Source organism: Chlamydotis macqueenii, chromosome 10 (genome assembly GCF_036417535.1).
Source record: "Chlamydotis macqueenii isolate bChlMac1 chromosome 10, bChlMac1.mat, whole genome shotgun sequence".
NCBI classification, from domain to species: Eukaryota; Metazoa; Chordata; class Aves; order Otidiformes; family Otididae; genus Chlamydotis; species Chlamydotis macqueenii.
In genome coordinates this window covers 11,272,750-11,294,722 of record NC_141565.1, presented here as the reverse complement: position 1 = coordinate 11,294,722, position 21,973 = coordinate 11,272,750, and the positions used below count along the sequence as shown (strand labels likewise).

Genomic DNA, 21,973 nt, shown 5'->3' with positions numbered 1-21,973 from the left:
AGGGCATCATCAATCCCAGTGTGTGCGCTCCAACACGCAGCTCAGTGCAATCCTGGCTATTGCTGGCAATTTTCACTGTAAAGAAATAGCAAGTACCATGTTCACCTTCTCCCTCAGTTTCACTAGTGCGATACCTTGCCCCTTCTCAAGACACCCCCCCCAGCCACATTATCTTTTTCACACAAAATTCACAATGGGGTAGGCGTCTCTTTCAGCTGCAAGGAAGACAGTCTATGGAATCTGTCCCTTTATGATGTCTCAAGTTCATATGGCCTACAGACAGAAGAACATTCTTCAGTAATGCCAGAAGCCAGGGACTGGCAGATGATAAAGGCTCAAAGAAAAGGGGAAGGAACTCCTAAGAGACCATAAACCCATTTTCTGAATCTTGACAGAAATAAATCATTAGCGTTTGCATTGGTCTCAGTCACTAACCTTTATGAGAAATGGTTGCATTCCTAAGTTTCCTACATTACCAGTCCTCATTTCCACAAGAAACCAAAGAGACTGAAATGAAACTGAAAGCTCAGGAAACAAGATTACTATAAAAAACAGGTTAGATAGAGTTTGTAATAGCAAGTAAAGAACATAATCCAAGGTTCCAATCTCTTTCTTTACAAAGTGACTAGGATGAATTATTGCTACATGTGTTCCCCACAACTGGTTGCACATCTGCAGAAGCAAATCCAATAAATGACTAAACTGATCAAAGACTGTCAGTATATTCCTGCCAACCAAGCTACTAGATCTGCATAAATCAGTCTTACCTATCTTGGCACTTACTGTGCTTGTATGTCTAATAGGAAAGCACAAAACAGGATAAGCAAACTATTCTTTCCACTGAAGTCACAGGATCTTGTAATTTATTACCATAAACAGGCTGTAGAAAGACTTGAACGAACAACACCTAACAATAGGACAAGTTTATGTCCTATTATTTTTTAAATTTTATTTTAAAACAGAATTTAGAATTCTACTATGGAAAACTGCAGGAAAATGCACACAGTGTGTTAACTGCCTTGTTTTGGCTTCTTTAGCAACTTATTGCTTGACTGTCCAAACAAAAATGTGAAATTACAACAGGTTATGTGATGCTTTGGCAGTCAAACATAATTTTAAATAAAGACAGCACAATGTACAGCACATCCCACTAACATATTCATCACAACTATATTATCTATTTATGCAATTAAGTATCATACAGTCTGGACTGGACCCAACTGGACTACATATGTTTCTATTCCAGTTTATGGCATGTTGGCCAACTGTTTACCCAACTGAGATCCGAGTGCTGCTCTTGACTGTGTAATTGCTTTGGATTCATTAATATTAAGAATTTTAGAAAATACTTTTTGTCAGACAGCTGTTAGTGCATGTGGAACAATAAACGATATAACACTACTGGCAAATACAAACGGAATTTAGACACTAAATATGCTCATGGTCAAAAAACAACTGTGCCAAGGCCAATAAAAAAGCTTAGAAAAATCATTGCCCCCATTCTAAGAAAACATTCGTGATAATTACAACTCTACTTTGATTGAAATTCACAGGGCTAACATTTAGGCTGTTTACGTTTTTCTTCTCTGGACAATGAAAACTTAGGAGCAGTGCCATCCTTCCTACTCGCATGCACTAGCCCAGTGCTGCAATGTGCAGGTTAAATACACTGGGTCAAGTTTGAACAGATTAAATATGTTCCATTGCCATGGTGAAAACCCCAGTAAATATTCCCACTTCATGTGAATTTTTCAAGTCCACGTCTTCTCCCTCATTCCCCCTTGCAAGATCTAACAAGTTCAAACTAAACTCTGTCAAGCTTGGCACAGAAAGAGAGGATGCTAGCTTACAGCTCCTCAGCCCCCAAATACCTGACAGGAGGTAACTTCACCCTCCGTTTGCAGGAATATCCAGAGGCTACACACAGAGCGTTATGAAAAGCAACTGGAACTGCTGAAAAGAACAAAAATGGCTCCTCACTTTATCCACTCCTCTGCCTTGGTAGCTGCCTCCTGGTACTGCTCGGATGTCAGCTTGTAGATCTCTGCATTCTGAAACAAAGAATATAATGCTCAGCTCTAAAAATTAAAGACATCTCAGATCTTACCCCATCAGAAAGTTATCTTCTATAATTAATACGGTTTCCAACAACAAACAGCATATTCAGTTCAAAGAACACAAAAAAAATGCTTAAAAGTTGATTTTCTTTTCAGCAAAATGCATCAAGGCCACAACGTGTCCTCCATTCCACGCTTCGCCTTTGCAAAGGGAAAGAGGGGAAAAGGTCACCAACAACCAACCGTCAGCACTGATTATTCCACGTTACCACAAAAACAAGGTGTTTCCAGCACCAACTTGCTTTGATTTAGGTTGTGTTTTGTTCTCTTTTTTCATTAATTGCTGTGAAGGATCATGCAAGTTACTGACACGCAAGCATCAAAATTGGCTGCCAGCACTGGAAAAATCCATTTTACATTTCAGTGCTTCTACTTATGTTACTTATTTTTTAAAAGAAAATTATGCAGCCTGTTTCCCTTTTAACAACATCGGGAGGCGTATCAGGTATCAGTTAAGGCTCTGCCAAACAGAGTCTGGAGTGTCTTGCTGCAGGGCTTAAGAGGTTTGCATTAAATTCTCCTGAGCTTGCACAGAAAGAGTTTTAGTTCACAACAGCTCAGCCGCTGAACATGGAGGATGAATTCCTCCTCTCGGCTGCCCTTACAAGCCTCCCAAGCACCAACAGCAGAAGGGGACGGCTGCACACCCCCAACGACCTTCACTGCAAGGTCTTGGGTCACCAAACTGCTGAAAAAGCTGCTTTAGGCAAAGCCTCTGGACTTTACACTGCAATAGCTGCAATTGCCTCACTCAAAACTCATCTGCAAGGTCCTTAGTCTGAAAAGGCACATGCAGAAAATATGCAATAATCAATCAAAAAAAGTGACAAAATGGTATTGAAAGCGCGGACAGCTATTCATTTGGGGCCGGTTCTAGCCGCTATCTCATCTTTCCCCAAATTTGGTCATTTCATATAGAACACTATTCTTGCTCCTCTTCATTTATTTTCCCATAAGTGCAGCTGTGGTCCTGCGCATGATGAGACGACACGTATTGTTCAGTGGTTAGAAAAAGGAAAGGACAGATATAACTCAAGTTCCATTAGCGGTTCTGCCACTTGTGCAATCCTGGGCAAGTCACCATTTTCCATCTGCAAGCGAGGGATAACAGCCGCCTGTGTCACTGAAGTTGTGTGCAACTGAGCTAATTGGAAGGTTTATACAGGTCTGCAGAGCCTAGACTTCAAGGTGCTATATTTAAGCGTTTTATCACCGGTGCCTGAATTCATGTGAAAAACCCACAGAACAGACTTTGCTTTTCCAAACTTTGACCTAGGAGACAGACTTAAACTGAGAAATCACAGATGAGGAACCGCTTCAAAGTGCATTTTGCCAGCAAATTGTCATTATAGCTTTCATTTACTTACTTGTTACATAATGGTCAAACTTCTATGCTATTAAACCCATTTTACTCCTTCCTATAAAGAAAAAGCTCAGCTTTTAACTGAGCCCTTTTCTCTGTCCTGTAAACAGACCTCATGACTTTCAGCTCCCTGCTGTTCCTTATTCACACATGAAACCACAAGACCTGTGCTTCATTAATTAAATTTGCCATGAAAAATTAAATAATGTGAATAAATAGATGTAAGCGTTATCTCCATGGGTTTCATAAGTCTCACCATTTCTCCAATTACTACCCAAGCAATTTTCATATTTCATACCATCTGATTTCTCAAAGGGACTGAATTTGAGAGATCAAAATGTGAGAAAGTGGGAAAGAGTGAAAGCAAGGTAGTAAAATTAAACATTTTTCAGGCAATAGGAAGTAGCCCCATCAGATACTATTAGCCTGCAGCACTCTGCAGTGAAACAGCAGCAGGAGAGGAAAACGGGAACAAATACGTTGTACGTGAGACCCAGCAGGAGGCTGGCATTTAACCCACCTAAAGAAAGGAAAAACAGTCAACAGGTTCATTTACTGGTTGCACAACCTTGCCCAGTTTATTAGAGTTCAGCAGCCCAGTACTACGGTCAGCCCCATCTGCAACAACATCCATTACAAACACGGACAAAAATATCTGGGAAAGCAACCAATATGAAATAGCTCTGGATGCTAAAGCTGATGAAAAGCAGGCAAGTGAGGACCTGAATGGAGAGGCAAGAATCTCAGTGATGGAAAGGAGGAGAGACCTGACCTAAAAGAAACCACAAGGCACACGGCACAATGCGAAGATCAAAGAGGAGCACAGAAGACCTTCAACTTGAAGATGAAAGCTGCTAACTTTTAAAAATGAAGACGAAACATATTTGTATGTGATCCAACTGGGTCTCTTGCCTTTGAGCCAGACCACTCTGCCATTTTGTTCCCCCCTCACCCTCAAAACCCTAAAAACCAATGAAGCAGTATTTCCAATGCTATGAATAGTATCTTCCAATGCTTCCCCAAGTAAGAAAAACAGACTTTTACCATTTAAATCTGAGTTGGTTCAACTCAACTTGTTAAACAGGTTTTCCTTGGCCTCTAGGCCCTTTCCTACCTTGGGAAAGTCGTATTCACCTTTGTCCTACACACTAAATGAGCAACAGATGGGCCTTTCAGCATGGCAGTTGTGGCAGGATCTGTTATTCCAGGTTTCTACTTACAGAGAATAATTTTCCCAGTATCCTCATCGATACATCTTCAGATGCAAGATCCACTTCGTTTTCACTATTTTACACTATCATACTGTGGCAGGGGATAAAGTTCCAATGGCCTACAAAAATCCAGGACTTCATAATAAGGTTGCAAATGAGGAACCAAGCCAGGAATCACCTGTGCACTTCCTGCAACTTCAGCAGAGCTGCCCACACAAGGGCTACACAGCAGGACTTCGCACTTGAAAAAGTCTGAGCTGCCGGTAGGCTTAGCGAAGTCCTTTAGCTTCATAAAACGATATTCAGCTGCACAGTAAAAAGAGAACACTTGACACAAAATTACAAGACATCAACACTACTTTTAATTTACTCTCACAATATTTGATGCTTGAGATAAACTGGCAGCTCACAAAGAAAAAGTTGAACATGAGACCTCAACTATTATTAAATAAAGCTCCTGGCAGTCTTAGTTGCAGAAGTAAGTTTAAAAACATGACCAAAGGACACCATAAGGGCTCAAATAACAAGAGACACAGAAAGAATGAATGAACCACCTAAAATGTTTCACTTCTTTCAATAAAGCTGAGCCTTAGGGGAGTCAACTTCAGAACATCAGAGCTTTGTCATACGGGGAGAGAGCCCTCCAGAGAGGACAAACAAACTAAACAAAGAAATGTTAGCTTGAAAGATTTTCCCCTCCTATTAAATGATGGTTCGTAGCAAATAATAAAAACACCAAGAAGTTATAAAAATACATAACTAGAGCCTAAAGACCAACAGAACCACTTTCTTTCACCCTGCTGCTTTTCTACAACAGATTTGCTGCTACACTCTTGCTCCACGCTCCTCGCTAAACACCCTTGCTCTAAAAATTCCCTTTCTGAAAGGAAACAATTTTAAAACTTGGAGCTAAATTTGGTGTAATTGTAATTCAGCATTCCTCCTTGGCTGCAAACACGCAGAGAAACTACAACACTCACTGCTACACCTCGCTACGCTGCCCAGGCCCTTTCCATAACGTACAGCAAAGAAAGTCAGAAAACAATACAGCAGAAGACTGGGTTCTCAGGGTTATTTCAGGAGGGAAAGTAGTTGAAGCGTAAAGAGAAAACCCTGCCAACTCATTCTCATGTTGACATTAAACCACATTCCTTACAACTTCAGTGAAATATGCACTACTTGTGGTAACTCGTAAAACAGAAAGCTGAGCAATGCGAGCATGAGGAACTAGAAACTGATCAGACTTCAGGCGAAATTCTCTGTGAACATCAAGGAGCAGCAGCAGAAGCCTGACACTGGGACACCGATTTCTCCATCAGGTTCAGTCTGGGTCAATAGATCAGACGGCATTTGGATTAAAAAAACCCAAACCCAACCACCATCACAACAGCTATCTGGAGATATTTCGACACCTCAGAGTATAGAAGCTTGTCAGTGGTCACAGTGCTTAAAGACACAAAGAGGATTAACAGCTGTTGAAACGCTGCCAGCCTAGATGAATGCTAGTGATACCTCTGATGAAACGGAGCAGGCCAGCGAGGCCTTGACAAATGCTGCAGACGACAGCCGGGGGATTAGATGGCACAATCTGCCTCGCACCTGACAGACGCACTGCTTCGATCCCCTCTCCTGACATCCACACTCACCAGCTTCCAGCAAACCTCCCGCCGCAAGCCCCGCTCGAGCCGAAAGGAGCACAAGAGCTGGTGCTGCATGGCAGGGGGAATATGTGGTGTGCCCCGGGAGTAGCAAACACCACAAATTTGGGAGAGAAAGGGAAAAGGAAAGCACAGGTTACTTCTCATGTATTAAATGTCAACTGGTAGATGTTCAAATTCCTCCTTCCAGCTGCTTCCGAAGCCAGAAGTAAGACCTCACACCACCCTGACAACGTAGCATGACTGTCGCCTCCCTGCATGCACTTAGGGACAGGGAACACGCGCCTGCCCTGACTGGATATAGCTGCTGCTGCAGGGAGCAACACGTTGGGTAGCGCAGGCTTCAGGAACCGCCGTTGCTCACAGCACTGCCTAAGGGAAGGAAAGGTGCACCCGCGCACCACACACCTCACCGCGTCGCTGGTTCACACGCACTAATAAATCAGGTTGCTCATTCTCATCGCTCAGAAGCATCATGCAAACGGCTCTTAACAGATCTGAAAAATTACCCCCCTCTACCTGCACCCCTCCCGCAGGTACAGTGGCAGATGAGCTGAACCGATCTGCTCCCTGTACGACCCTTTGGATCTGTGAAAACAAACCTACACAATCAATTACTGCTATCAACTTTGGTCCAGAACAGGAAGTTTGGGAATTTCAGAACACACTGCAAGAAGCAATCTGTTCACCTCCTGAGCTCACTCCTCTTGAGTTCCTGCTCAGCCCATTCGTTGGAATCAGCTAGCATTTAGCTAAAAGAGACCATTCACATTTCCTCCTTCCCATCAAGCACAAGTGCACATACACATAGATAAACAAGGAAAAGAAATATGCATATAAAGCATATCATGAGAGCATAGAAGCCAAGGGTTAAACTGCTTTTATGTGAATTCAAATGTTTTTTTCTCAAAAGGTAACAGAGGAAAGATGCAAGCAACTACAAACAGCTTGCTGATACAGAAAAAAAAGATTTTTTTCAGTCAAAGCCAACTTCTAAACACAGCTCTGTTGTTTGCTGTTCCTGTGTGGGTTCATCCACTCCTCCCGCTGAGACCAATAATGAAATGAGAGCATTGAATTTGTGTCATTCTATTCTTTCCTTCAGTAATAAGCTGTGAGATCATAAATTTTGGATTACGATTCAGAGAATACAGAAAAAGAGCAATGTCCACAGTAACAACACAGGAAAGTTAAACTGGGCACGGGCAGAAGCATATCCCTATTTGAACAGATCTTCTCATGACTGCAATATTATCCTGAGCTGAAAGCAAAATATTAATTCCATAGCATATCTAGACAGCTTCTCAAAGCAAGTCCCACAAAATACCAATCTCCACAAAACTTGAGGGAGGCCAGAGCAGGGGAGAAGGACCTCAGCTGGGTTTATCCCATGGATAACAAGCTAGGCACAAAAAGGTGAAGCTACAGTCGCCAAATCACACAGCGAGTCAAAGCTACGCACCTCAGCACTTCCCAGAACCAGGTTCCACACCAAGATACTCCATCTGGGTGAAAACAGGTTTATAGATCCAGACTGAGATTGCATGCCGGAGTCAGATTGTCTCTATGAAGGTACCCTGGGAAGAGCCCAATTAAATCGGGTACCCCACAGAAAGGTGGTATTAGGAACTTTTCTGAAAAGCTGCAAGTGCCTCGTTGTAAACATGCAGAAAAGCCTCATGTTATCTTCAAGTCAGAAAGACAGCCAACAACAAAGAAATTATTACTACAGAGGCGATTAAAAGGCAAAGAAGGAGCAAAAATACCCCAGAAAGAATTAAACTGTGTTTATATGAGGTTGCTTTAAAGTACACGTCTGAAAGACTGCAAATAAAGCATTAGTAATTCTTTAAACACAAACTCTGGAAAGTAAAGGCACCTTCAAAGAGAAAGGTCATAAAACGCCAGCAGGCAACCCAGGCTTTCCGACAGGACAGCAACGGCAACATGAAAGGCCAGATTAATGCTAAAACTGTTGTAGGAGAGCATCGCTCCGCTCTCCTCCTAGCTGGAAGTTTAATACAGGAGCAAGAAGTCTTAGGAGCGAAATTCACAGTAAATGCCCAAATCAATTATACCTGACAAGCGCAGGTAAACAGGCGTCCCAGGCATTGATTAAACATCGAGGGTTTTCAGCATCTGCTTCAGAGGAGTCCTACACCTGGCTGACCGGAACAGATAACGCAGTGTCCACGACTCTAAGGGCACTCCAGTGCCTGCTAAATCCCTGCGCCCGTGCCGGGCAGCTGCACAACTCTTCCCATGGTGATACCTGGATCCTACCAGCCAACTTGTCACACAACCAGGATGAACTCAAGGATCACAGGACGTTGCCTCTCACAACTGGGCATTGTCCCAGAGAGACCAGCAGGCACGCAGAGATCAGTGCTAAGGGAAGAGAAGAGGGAAAGAAGGGAATTGCCAGAATATCAAGAGTGCCAAGGTATGTAGCTGAAAGTTTTGCTAAGAGGCTGACCAGCACTTCAGAGGAAAAAAGTCTAAAGAAAAACCAAAACAGAAAATTGGCAGTCATCAAGTACTTGTCACACATTAAAAAAGATACTAAGTACATTCCCCTGTCAGGCCCATCACAGGAGCTTATTTCAGGAAGGAGGAACATTACAGCGAAGGCTTGATGTCATCATGCCAAAGCTGGTATTTGACAGAACTCCCACCACCTCGGACAGGCATGCTGCAGCTAAAACTCCTGGCATTCTCTGCTGAGAATATCCCCAAGCCCCATTTATAAACTGCAGCAGCTGGCCCAGTTAACACTTCCTGTCCCAATTTTAAAAATGTAAATTATATTCACAACCCCATCCTTTTCCACATCAGGTAGCTAAGGAATGCAATTCACTGGATTCCTAGAGGAAGTCAGAACAGGAGGGACACAGGGAAGAATGATGTGCAAGAGGACCAGAGAACACCGAAGAAAATGCATTGCATCCATGCGGTTGGATGCGTAAAGGGAACTGCAAGCAAGAATCACTGTAAGAAACAAACAAACAATAAGCCACCAAAACCCAGAAGTATACCAAAGCCTGCAAGTTCCACCCCCCTCCTGGGGTTTTTCCTCTACTCCCAACTGCAAATTATTCTCCATGTGCAGTTTCCAGTAAATCAAGCTTTGCTAAATAACCCCGACATGTGCAGGGCTGAGAACCAGCCAACAAGCAACGAAGAGATGTCCCCGGAATGATTAAGGAAAAAGAAGACATCTCTCAGGTTACAGGGAAGCCTGTTGTACTCTCCCCTCAGTGCATGTGCAATGCTGCAAGCACTCTTCCGAGAACCTCTGATATTCAAAGGCTCATTTGGTTGACAAGGAGCCTGTGGATTCGTGGACAGATTGTCACACAAACTGTCAGGTTTTTAGAGAGACTATCAGACCTCTCTTTGCCTACGTTATGGAGCACATCAAAGACACAGAAGATGAACCAGACGCAGACTGCACAGATCTGACAGAATGGTGGGTGTACATATTCCAAATACTGTACTGCTGGGAGGGGGGGCTTAATGTGAATAATCAGGGGCTGAAAGTTCCAGAAATGTGACAGTTTTTGGCAGCGATTCTCATCTTTGCATTTATTTATCGAAGGGAGAAAAACTGCCATACTAGAGGCAAACTTGGGAGAGGAAGAAAAATTATGTCAGCAGCCATTTATTTTGCCACCGTACTTTTTCTTTATTATTATTATTCCCAGAGCATTTTCTGAAGATATTTGTATTTTCAGTCAGGGTTCTCTCACCATGCTTGCAGCTTCTCTTCCCATTTTATCCTGCAGGAGAGGCTGGTTTAATGATTACAGCCAAAAAGACCGCTAGGACTTTACAGGTCACTGTATCCAGTTAATGACGCAGACAAATCCACAGTTTCAGAAGTGCCTGCTGGCTCGCGGCTCTGTCTGGAGATGCTCAGGAGCTCATTATTCAAAATTTCAAACTCAAGTTATGGGTCATCAGCACATCTGAAGAAATATACTATTCCTGAACAACCAAAAAAAAGTTGCAAAAGTAACAAAAAAAGTAACAAAAAGTAACAAAAGCTATTATACAAAATACTAACCTTGAGCATTAGGATCTCACTTGTTAAATAAGGACAATGTTCACTTATCTTCCAGTGAGCTAGAAACCTCAGTTAATGAATACCTGGAAAATGTTCCCAACTCCACAGCTCAGAAGTAGTTTTACAAAGATAACTTGATGTCATTCCCCTATATTAGCAATTCCTGGACAAACATAATACAGCAACGTTATATTTATTTTACAGCTGGCAAATAAGTTATTAGGCTATTTCTACCACAAAGTATTGGTTATTACTTAAAAAGGAAAGTAAAATATAGAATGAAACACTGATAACAAGAAAAAGAAAATGGATTAACACAGATTCCTTTGGCTCACCATTACAACACCAGTGTCACATAACCTCCAGTTCTCCCTGCAAGGCATCAGTTATTCCAGAGGAAAGAACACTAGTGTATTTTTATATTTATTTTGCCACTCAAAATGGATTGAAATTCTCCACACAGCAAATGGAAATAAATATGGTGTTTATCCTAAGATAAAAAAGCCAAGGAGGACAAAGGAGAAGGGATGGTAAAAGGGATAAGAAAGAAATCAGAAAATATTTGTAAGCAATTTCCTTTGCATCATTTGACAGTCTCATTCTCCCCACTTTTAGTGATCTTCTCTTTCACGTGGTTTTTAACGGAGTGGTTTAGCCTACTCTGAAAAGCACAGGGTATTGAAGAGACATTTCTGCAGCTGGCAAAGAGCTTGTGAAGCCTCCAAAGACCAGCCCAAAAAGACCACAGAACGCCAATCAGGTGGAGAAAGGCATTTTCACAGCAGGGCTATTGAGATGTAAATATCAACATGAAAATCCAACACCCACAGAGAGCAGAGGCAGTCACACGAGTGCTTCATTCCCTTACTCCAACAGAGATCGCTCCGTCACAGTCGATGACTGTCCCAACCCTGGCGCACGATGTCACCTGCGACCTTCAACAGCATTTGGTCACCACCAGATTTGTATCGTACTTTCATTACAGAATCCAGGCGGAGGAAAGGGAACACGGCATTTCTCACTTTTCGTGCGTTACAGAATGATAGGAATAACTACTTATTAGCATTAAACCACAAAAATCTCGTAAAGCGAGCCAAGCCATCTCAGGAACACAAATGGAAGACTGACACATGTATGGTATAACATACTCCCAGATGCAAGCTAAATCTACTCTCAGAATTTAATCTCTAAACACTGTCTGTAACAGTAAGGAGTACTACATGCAAACAGTAACAGACCTTGACTTTGGGACTAAATAAGGAAGAAATAAAAGTAGGCTTAAAGCTCCAAAAGAAATATTTTGGTATAAGCATCATAATTATCTGGGGTTTGTTGCTGTAGTTGATAAACTTTGTAAGAAGAAAAGGCTTGGGAAACAAAATTATAAGTGGATTTTTCAGGCTCATGAGAAAAAGTATCAGTTTTTCACCTCTATCTACAGGACAAGACCAAACAAAAAATCCCAGCCCTTCAACTGTGTACAGCCTGGGCTCAGAAACTGGACAACAGGAACACAAAGTAGGGACAGAACTCTACTTTTGCTGGGGAACAAGGGGGGAAATCCCAAATATCATAAACAACCAAATCCTCTCGCACAGAAGTGAACACGCAAACTTATAACGCAGTCCTGTCCTATTCTCAGCTGGGAAGGACAAATAGTGTTCCTCACCGGGACGCCCTTTGCCTATCATAGAGAACGACAGCTAGGACACAATTATTATTTTTTTTGTTCTTCCTGCAACAAACCCTTGCCTCTAACCGGAGGAAGAGTTATTATATCAGTGCCACACGAATGAGTGATTAGCCATCTGCAAGTAACGGCTTTGTGCCGCTGCTAACGGAAGCTGTGTCTGAATGAATGACCCAGAGGTGAGAGGTCTTATGTACAACACTTAATCCCCTGAACAGCCAGAGGAAGTTTTGTGGTATACGTAACCATTATGAAAAATGAAGTTTAAAAATTCATATACATGCCCAGGCGGGCACACGATACAGCCTTTTTACATGCCCATATGAGTCGTATTCTCTTCTTCAAGAACCACAGTCCAGCCAGTTCAAGGCTTGCTGCATGTCAGGGCAAATTAGATGATTTCTGTACACCATCCAATACATCATAAGACATCTCTAGGGGAAAAAAAAAAAAAATCCCAGTGCTCCTCGATTGACCCAGGCGTGCAAGCTCACAGCAACCGTGCAGCTTGAAATTATATAAGCAAAAATCTGGCTTCTGTTCAGAAGATTGCGGAGGGAAAAGGTAGGAGAGGGAATTAAGCCTTTTTTCTTATTAAAACACCTGAAATAGAATAATAATAATTGTGAAGGAAAAGAAAAGCTAGCTCTTCTCTTAAAATAACCTAGTTATTACAAGTCTTCTCAAATCAGAGGCTTAGAGTTTTATCTCAGCTTGCGCATTTCCTTCTCCCAGCTCTCACCCCTCTGTGGTCCCTTGGAGGCTGACACACATTAAGTGGCCCCTCAGTGCTTTCTGGCTCTGTGGCTGTTCCTTGCCATCACTGCCCTTCATCCAACGGCTACTTTGCTGGTGAACACCTACCAGGGCAAAACACTCCTCTGCACATTTGTCAGGGTTCAAGTCCCAGACAGTTCTAGTGCATGAGATGTATGTTTACTATTTTTGTTAAAAACAAAACAAAAATTTAGTCATTATTTCATATTTATTCACAATGGGGCTGGACTGCAAATGGGTGAGGCAGGCTGTCTTCATTTGAGTCACGGTGTTTAATGGTAAACTGATTGGGATCATTCTTGGTGCAGCAGATTATACAGCCAAACCACCACCTAACCCCAAAAACTCTCAAACAACCCACCAGACATCATCCTGGGATCAGGAAAGTCTGTGACAGACGGAGCAAATACCATTTGCAGTGGCTCAAGACCTCATGGCAAGCCTGATGGTGCACATATATCTAAAAACATTAAAACATGTTATTTACAAGCTACTCCTGAGTCACTCTGGTCTCTTGGGAACGTGCATTATATGTTCAAGAAATTGGAATAGCTCTTTTATTTATGTTTCTTTAAAATGACTGGCAGATGGGGGAAAACCTTCAGAGAATTGGCCCTAGGCTGTCACGAAACATGTATTTAACACACCCACAGCAAACTGGTAAACACGCTCCCTTCAGAAGGTAGGGCTGCTCTAAGTGCAGAGTAGCCCCTTTTTAAAGTCTGATCTCTGCACTACTTAATTCAGCACAAATTTGAGATGTTCTGTGAAGTCTGCCCAATTTACAGAGTAATTATTAGCCATATTTCCCATTAACATGATGACAGCATATTCTGTAAGGGCAGAGCCAGGATTTTAAGGACCTTTTCAAAATGAGCTCAGGCCTTGGCTTTATTCTTAAGTCACAATAGTGATGCCTCTTTTCCTGCCACATGTGGAAGGATCACTGTGGGCTGAAATAGAAATTTCAAGTTCCCCAAAGTCACGCTCTTATGCAAGCGGATTACATGCACACAGGGAAGTTTTGTCTACCTGAAAAAATTTCCAAGACTAAGTCTAAATGTGGAATATCCCAAGAGGAGTGCAAGCTTCAATCATCTAAATCCCAGCAGACACACAGACTCCAGCCTCAGGTCTGGAACATATTTAATCAATTCACTGTGTTAAATCTCTACAGTTTCATAAAACAGCCAATACTGCAATAACAGGACCAAAAATTAATTGTACACTGGTTGGCGAATTACACGGAAATAACAGACAGCACTGGTATGACTGCAGCAGGATAATGTCGTTGGTGCTGTGGTACAACCACATCACAGGAAAAATAGGTGAGAGACAGTATGTGTGTGTGTGTGTGTACATGCACGTGAGCACTGCTTTCCATTAGAAAAGTAGCACTGGTTTTACTGGTAACAGTGCTATCTGTATATACAGACGTTTATAAATACCATTCTGCTTATAAACAAGTATATAAACAGCACAGAGAGGGAGAAAACAAATGTAAACTATTAGGCAATAAGAAAATGAATTAAATGAAGGGAAAATTGGGTTGAATAAAAAGTGGCAGGGGAAGGTATCAGAAATATTAGATAATGGAGAAAGCTCTCAAAAGCAAGACAAAAGCACCCCTTGTTTTGCTCTTTTTGGACAAGACTCGACAAATGCTTTGGTGTGGACTTCTAACAAAGAGACAGGATCATATTCTAAGTCTTTTTGTTCTGCCTTTAACAAGCCTTCATAGTGATACACTGATGAGACCAGATACCAGATTGTTATCTAAATTCAGCTGCTAAATTCAGTGTTAAGACACTAAGTTCAAACCACACATTGCCACATTTATTTCACAAGCTGAGCCTGAGGATGGATTCCTCCAAGATGAAGCAGCCCATAAGCATCATTCTCTCCCTCTGCAAAGGTACTCTAAATGCCAGGGGAAGGAAGGAGGGAAAAAAAAAAAATAAAAAAAAAAATCACCATAAGGCTGACAGTTCACCCTTCAGCACACAGACTGCAAACGTATTTCTACACTAATCATCCAGACTGAAGAGGAAGCAAATACTTAGTTGTTGTTTGCATAGTGCCTGCCTGTAATTTGATGTAATGTACTGTGCATCAGTCAACACGTATTGAGGAGAGAACACACATGCCGCAGAGAAGGCAGAGAGGCAGTGCTGACATCTAACACATTTTATTTACCCTATTATAGATGTTCTTTGAGTTCATCAAATTACCAATCAATTTATCCGATCTCTAAAAGCTGGTGTACTGAGGTATATTAACTACTAAACTTTACAAGCTTTCAGCAAAACAGCCATTAAACGGGTGAACTGAGCACAGGGTACTGGAAGTCAGTCTGTAAGCTGGCCAACAGCAGCAACAAAGCAACATCTGCCCACAGACAGGGAGACGATGGAGAAGCATTAGGAAGGCAGCTTCCCATAGATGCTGCTCAGCCCTAACGGATACCAGCGGAAAAAAAAATTATGGATGTTGTGCTGCCTCCTCCTCCCACAGCCTGATATTTAATGTCTGTAAAAAACTGAAAAGAGGAAGAGGATGGGAGGTCAAATCGGTTCAGACTACAATTTCAGGTTCGTTCTTTTTTCATTTTGTTCCCATTCCGAAATTTAATGCGCACACAGGACAAAATCTTCAGTTCTCTGAACAGCAAAGGCTGTGCCCTGAGAGACTTCTAGAGCCACCACCACCTGAAAGACAACATCCACACAGCCTAGAACAGACAGCCCGAGTGCCTGGGAGGTGGTCTGGATGATTGGGACAGATCTTATCAGCCTACTTCAGAAAACTATACTGGGGATTATTCTTCTTGTGTTCAGAAGATTAAATCAACAGTTTGATGAACTAGGTGCTTCATTATATTGCTCCACTGGCCTGAAAAGCAAACTGCTTTTTTGGATCACAGCTGTTGTAGGTTCACATCAAGCACTGCTGGTTCTGTGGGAGGAAGGGTTTGCAGCAGGGGCAGGGAATGAGAAGATAACTGAACAAATTAGGTAAGAAAAAAAATTGAAATTGTAAAGAATATTGTAAGACTCTACTATGAAGGCAGGGACAAGTGATACTTCTGAAAGGGAAACACATATTGAGACCAGAACTCTGTTTCACACAAGCTGTTTTTCCCCGAAGTACCCCACAGCACTGGCTAGAGCAGTACGCTGGTGGCTGACTGGAGGCAAACAACGCAGCCCTTACACACAGAGCAAGAGCTCACATGCAGCCCTAAGACATTACAGGCCACTTTACTGAGAAAGTAAATAGTGTCAGTGACACCTGCCAAGACATACCAACTTATTTAGAAAAGGGCACCGAATCCTTAACTCCCACTGAGAGGGCAGGGGGTGCAGCTGAAGACAACATCTCAACACAGCTTGGTTTTTCAGAGGCAGGTGAGTGCTGTCTAGTTCTCCTGGATACAGACACAGGGTGGGGATCCCAACTCAGGGAACTGATTCCTCAACCCCTTCAACAGAAAACCCCTGCCACCCTGGCCAGGTGACATCAGTTCGTTCAGCTCTGCAGAATCTGCTTAAAATTGATTATGAAGAATCAACATGAACATACAGGTCTGGAAGGCTTTTTTTTTCCCCAGGCTGCTGTCACGTTCTCCATGGAGATGTTTACTGGTACGAGTTACTGGCCTATAAGCACAGAAATGACAGTGGACTCACATGTAGGGGTGACCTTAGTGCACCAGAAGTGGGAGACTGCTCCAAGAAGGATCAAGGCCAATAAGAATAATAAACAAAAATAAGTTAGCCTCCCATTCTTTACATATCCTAAATGCTTTACAAATATGAATGAAACGGTAAGTGCAAGGGCAAAATGGGATTAATTTAAACAAACCAAACAAGGTGAATGCCACACACAAAATTACAAGATCTGTGAAGCTAAGCAGAAAAAATGTGCAGTCTACCTTATTAATAAGAAAAAGAGTTTGTTTAATGTATTCCTTTCCTACTCACATAAATACCCTACAGCTTATGAATACCTCTTGTGCTACTTACTGTACTGAAAAGCTACAAGCAGAAAAACGTTGCATATTAATGTACCCACTGCTCGCAGTAGTCCACAGCCCGCTAATAAAAGATAACGTGGGAGCCGGAGCTTAGGAAAATCCAAACAAAGAGACATCCATCTACAGGAAGGAGTTTCACTGCATCTGCTGAGATTACCTTCAGCCCTTCTCTGCCATTTTACGTTACTCCAAAGAGCTGCCCATGTTTTGCTGTAATGCAGCAGCGCCCTTAACCTTTGCCAGGTTAAACCCAGCAAGGGGCCAAAGAGCAAAAGGAGCGAAACAAATATTTACTCAGGAGGAAGTACACAACTAATACACTAAGTAAAACCTCCTGGCATCTGAGGGGCTGCAGGACAGATTGCATTTCTTTGTTATCATACTTTTTAAAGGATACTTCTACCATTTGGAGAAAGCAGGACAATGCATACACTGAATCCTGAACAAAAATCCCAGTTCTGAGCAGTGTATATGTTAACTGCTTATACCAAGCTCCTTCCATCTCCCTCCTTCCCTCCCTCCCCTGCCTATCAGTAACATATAAATGTATTGAAAGAACATCAGCTTAAGCTGCTCAAATTTAGTATTTCCAAGGTTTTACTTACAGATTATTAAGTCCAACTCTCTCTACCCAGAGAAACACTACAGTGCAAAATCTCCTTCAAAACAGTTGAGACAAGATCCAGTTTTTGTGAAACAATTCCAAATTACACTGATGAGAAGTAAAATTGCTCTAACAAGTCACAGTCAGAAGCTTAACCGCTTATAACAAATTACTCAGGTCTCATTACTGGATTACTTATTGGAGATTAAACAGTCACACTGGAAACACAGGTGTGGAATGGAATGTGTGCAACACCAGCTCCAAAACCCTGGAATTACACAGTCAATACAAGAAACAGTCAGTTCAAAGGATCTATTCCCCGTAATGTTCCTAATTACCAAAATACTTCAGGCACTCCAAAACAAAAACATGCAAGAAACCCAAGAGACAAACATACAACTACAACAAACTACCAGGATTAAAGGGAGGAAGACCAAGGGCACCACCAGCGTCCTCATCTTCCGCGAAGAAATTTGTTCAATAAAATTTGATTCAGGAAAAAAAAAAAAAAAAAAGCCTAAAAGCCATGCACTGCATGGCAGGCAGAACAAAACCTGCCACCCCTTGACACACACACAACCCCTGACAAACAGATAATGAAGGGCACGGTGGGAAGAATACTTCCCCAAACAAACCACAGCCTTGGTTTAATCCCAGAACAGCTACTTCACGCATTCAGATCTGCACTCGTGACAGCTGAATGCTGCTAGTAGCAGTACTGTGTGGCATTTGTTCAACACAAGTCAGAAGTGCAAATCAAGTGTTAGGCACTACAAAGAAACAGAGAACCAAGCAGTGATTCTGATACAGCCTCCACATATGTCCAACCCGCCCTTGCAGAGGGGTTGGACTAGATGACCTTTGAAGGTCCCTTCCAACCCTAACCATTCTATGATTCTATGATATGTTCACGTCCCACCCATATCTTGAGCATTGTGTACACAGCTCTGGTTCACATCTCTCTGACAGGTTTAAATAGATGTGGAAAAGTTTCCAAGACGACCAAAGCACCTGGAGCAAGTATCCCATATACCTGCGCTGATCTTACGCTCATCACCAGGCATCCACTTTCGGTCCCAGTCAGGACCAGTGCACTGAACTAGATGGATCTTTAGTCCGACACAGCACTGCTGCAACCCACTGTCTTACATCTTCCAGTGCTTCTGTAGAAGATGTGGGGAAAACCTCAAAAGCTGAAACACTGAAATTATTTCTTCACACACGCCCTTCCCTGTGAAAATTTTAATCAGACTGTCTAGAGAAACTGAGTTTCTCAAGATCTGTTTGAAGTAAGGCACACTCATAGTTCATCTCATGCAAAACTGAAGGCAAAGCCTTTTCAGCATTTCTATAGCTTCCCTGTTTCACAACACTTTGCCCTCCCGTTATAAGCTATTCCATCACAGAGACGGAATAACTGAGATAGATGGACTAAGTAATTGTTTCAAACTCCCAAAAGAGAAACAGCTATTAGAAAATGAGCATTTTTTTTTTGCTTCCAATTCGGTGCTCTGTCCAGTAGATTACAGTACTCTTTCAGAGATTACAGAATAAAAGGATAATGTTATTCACACAGTCGGCTGCAGTCAGGGGAAGTACTGAGTTCAATTCTGGTCAATACATCTCAAAGACAGAGCCGCAAGAGGGAACGGGCCCAAAGACAAACAAGTAGAATGAGAAACCTGGGAAAAAAAAAAAAAAAAAAAAACCACACAAAAAACCCAACCTCATTCATGCAAGTAGAGGCTGAAAAGGTGAGGACTGGTCAGCTTAATGGGAAGGTAAAAGAGGGAACAGAAGTCTATGGATAATGAATAAAGAGAATTCCTTTTATCTCTTTCACATAAAGGATATTAAATTAAAAAAAAAAAAAGTATTTGAAACTGGTAACAGAGAATTTATAGAGTATATACGTTAACCTGTGGCACACACTGCCACATACTATTGGAGGCAAAGAGCCAAACAAGGCTTTGGAAAAATGCCTGAGACACACACAAGAATGACGGCAATTCCATTACAGTGAATAGAAACACCAAATGAAAATAAACTCTTCGGCAGCAGGGCATGTGTCAGCCTCCAACTGACAACACTTAGGAAGACTTCTCAAAACTGTACTCCAAAAGGTTTTTTTTGTTGTTTTGTTTCAGTGAGGTTTTTTTGCATCTTCCTTCCAAGTCTGTGAAAACTGACCACTGTCAGAAGAAACAGGACAGTCTCCATCTCTGATTCAGTGCAGCAGCTACTCCATTGTAATGAGTATCTAACACGATTATTCTTAGCATCGTACTGGGAAGGCACTCGGTTGTCAGCATCAACAGTTCAATATGTCCTTCAAAAATAAGTCTCCTACTGCTAAACTTTTATCATGCAGAAGTGGGGTCAAAGCCAACCTGAAGTTATAAATAGGCACAGCAGGGGAGGAGAGGGGAGAATTCTTGACAGTCTGATTCTCAGGAGGAGAAATTTCAGCTTTCTAACTCCACACCACTCCCAGCCCAACACCTCCAAACTACCCGTGACCACACTCCAAGTGACCATCCCCTCTGAAAACAGTGAAGAAAGCAAACTTCTCTTTCAGAGCTCCTCCCCACCTCATTCCCTTACTGATAGTTTTTTTTTTTCTAATACAGACACATACACAGATATATAAAAATACATCTAAGCCTGAGTTGGAAGGTTTTAGCACCATGGAAGGAAAAATAAATAAATAAATGTCAAGGTCTGCGTGTATTCAACAAATAAAAGCAGAATTATATAAAAGTAACAGCTAATAAAAAGGATTGTTCTGTGCTGTGTTTTCCATCTTTCCAACCATTATAGGAATAAAATTATCCACAGAGAAGATCGAAAACCTTTTTCAAAACTAATACAATTAAGCTTTATTACACTGTTTCAAGTACATTTTTCTCCTCTGCCTTCCAGCCCCCACCACCTCCCACTCCAATCTAGACTAACGGTTGGAGGCATTCTTCTATTTATTACCAGCAAAACGCTAGTGTTTAAGGGTCAGAAACTATCCAGTGTTTCAAGAGAGGAAAGGAAACCTGTCCTTTTTACCTATTTGCTTTTATAGAATCATAGAATGGTTAGGGTTGGAAGGGACCTTCAAAGGTCATCTAGTCCAACCCCCCTGCAAGGAGCAGGGACATCCCTGACTAGGTCAGGTTGCTCAGAGCCTCATCCAGCCTGGCCTTGAAGGATTCCAGAGATGGGGCCTCCACCACCTTTCTGGGCAACCTGTGCCAGTGTTCTATAACTCGCATCGTAAAAAATTTTTTCCTAATTTCTAATCTAAATCTACCCCCCTCTATTTTAAAACCATTACCTCTCGTCCTATCGCAACAGGCCCTACTGAACAGCCTTTCCCCATCTTTCTTGTAGGCCCCCTTGAGGTACTGGAAGACCGCTATCAGGTCTCCCTGGAGCCTCCTCTTCTCCAGGCTGAACAGCCCCAACTCTCTCAGCCTGTCCTCATAAGAGAGGTGCTCCAGCCCTTTTATCATCTTCGTGGCCCTCCTCTGGACCTTCTCCAACTGGTCCATGTCCTTCTTGTGCTGGGGGCTCCAGAACTGGACACAGTACTCCAGGTGGGGTCTCACCAGGGCAGAGTAGAGGGGGAGAATCACCTCCCTCGACCTGCTTTTGTACACATAAGAACTAGAAGACAGTTTCTATGTAGCTCTGCAGCTTGAATAGAACTACAGACAAGCCACCTTACTCCCCCGAGAAGACGCTGCACTAAAATATCCATCACCTTCTTTAAAAAGTTACCTTGCAATAAGAGACATGGACCTGAAAAAGGAAACACAAAATACAACAAAAGACTTCAAAAGAGGACAATGCAGCCTGGACACAAACTTCTCCCTACTCCTCTGTCCATAAAGGACAGACACACATACAAATTTTCCCTGCAGTTCCCGCTTCATGAAACCAGATCCAGAGAGAGGAATATAATAGAAGCACACAGCACGAGACCAAGGAATTGCAAAAATCCCCTTTGCATATGAACATATGGACAACTGTGATAATTAGAACGATAGCTGCTAGATTGTTTGCAATTTCACTGAACAATCTCCATTATCTAGAAATAGAATTTAAAAATCTGAATGCAACACTGAGTGGTAGTTTTAATAGTTTATTTTTTAATGAACTGTATGGATTCAAGTGTTGCAAAATTGTATCATGTGAAATTGCCTATGGGCATGCTTTACCATTAATGGCTTAAAAACAAATGCTGCATGGACAATCACGCAGTAGCAGGGAATGAGAAGGAGAACAGACATGCCCATAGTTTTATACCATTTCTATAATCTGTAATTTTCCCATGTTCCATATTCACCGTCATGCTACATGTTGGTAGTAAAGCTGATTGATTTCTCTGTCTCTTTACAAACCACCTTTTTCATTGTTTGCATTTCTTTTCAGTCACGTAACACAACTACCAGTCAGAT

The 21,973-nt window shown here is 42.1% G+C and overlaps 1 protein-coding gene across 5 annotated transcripts in view; it reads right to left on the bottom strand.

Moving 5' to 3' along the window:
- CHCHD6 (coiled-coil-helix-coiled-coil-helix domain containing 6) overlaps positions 1-21,973 on the bottom strand; it is a 114,162-nt gene that overhangs the window by 52,243 nt on the left and 39,946 nt on the right. For all 5 annotated transcript variants that reach the window (XR_015259519.1, XM_086755235.1, XM_086755236.1 and 2 more), the window contains one exon: positions 1,981-2,051. Coding sequence is in view for 4 of the 5 variants with exons in the window: in XM_086755235.1 (XP_086611361.1) it covers positions 1,981-2,051 (71 nt within the window). In the remaining variant the exon portion in view is untranslated. The remainder of the gene's footprint in view (positions 1-1,980; positions 2,052-21,973) is intronic.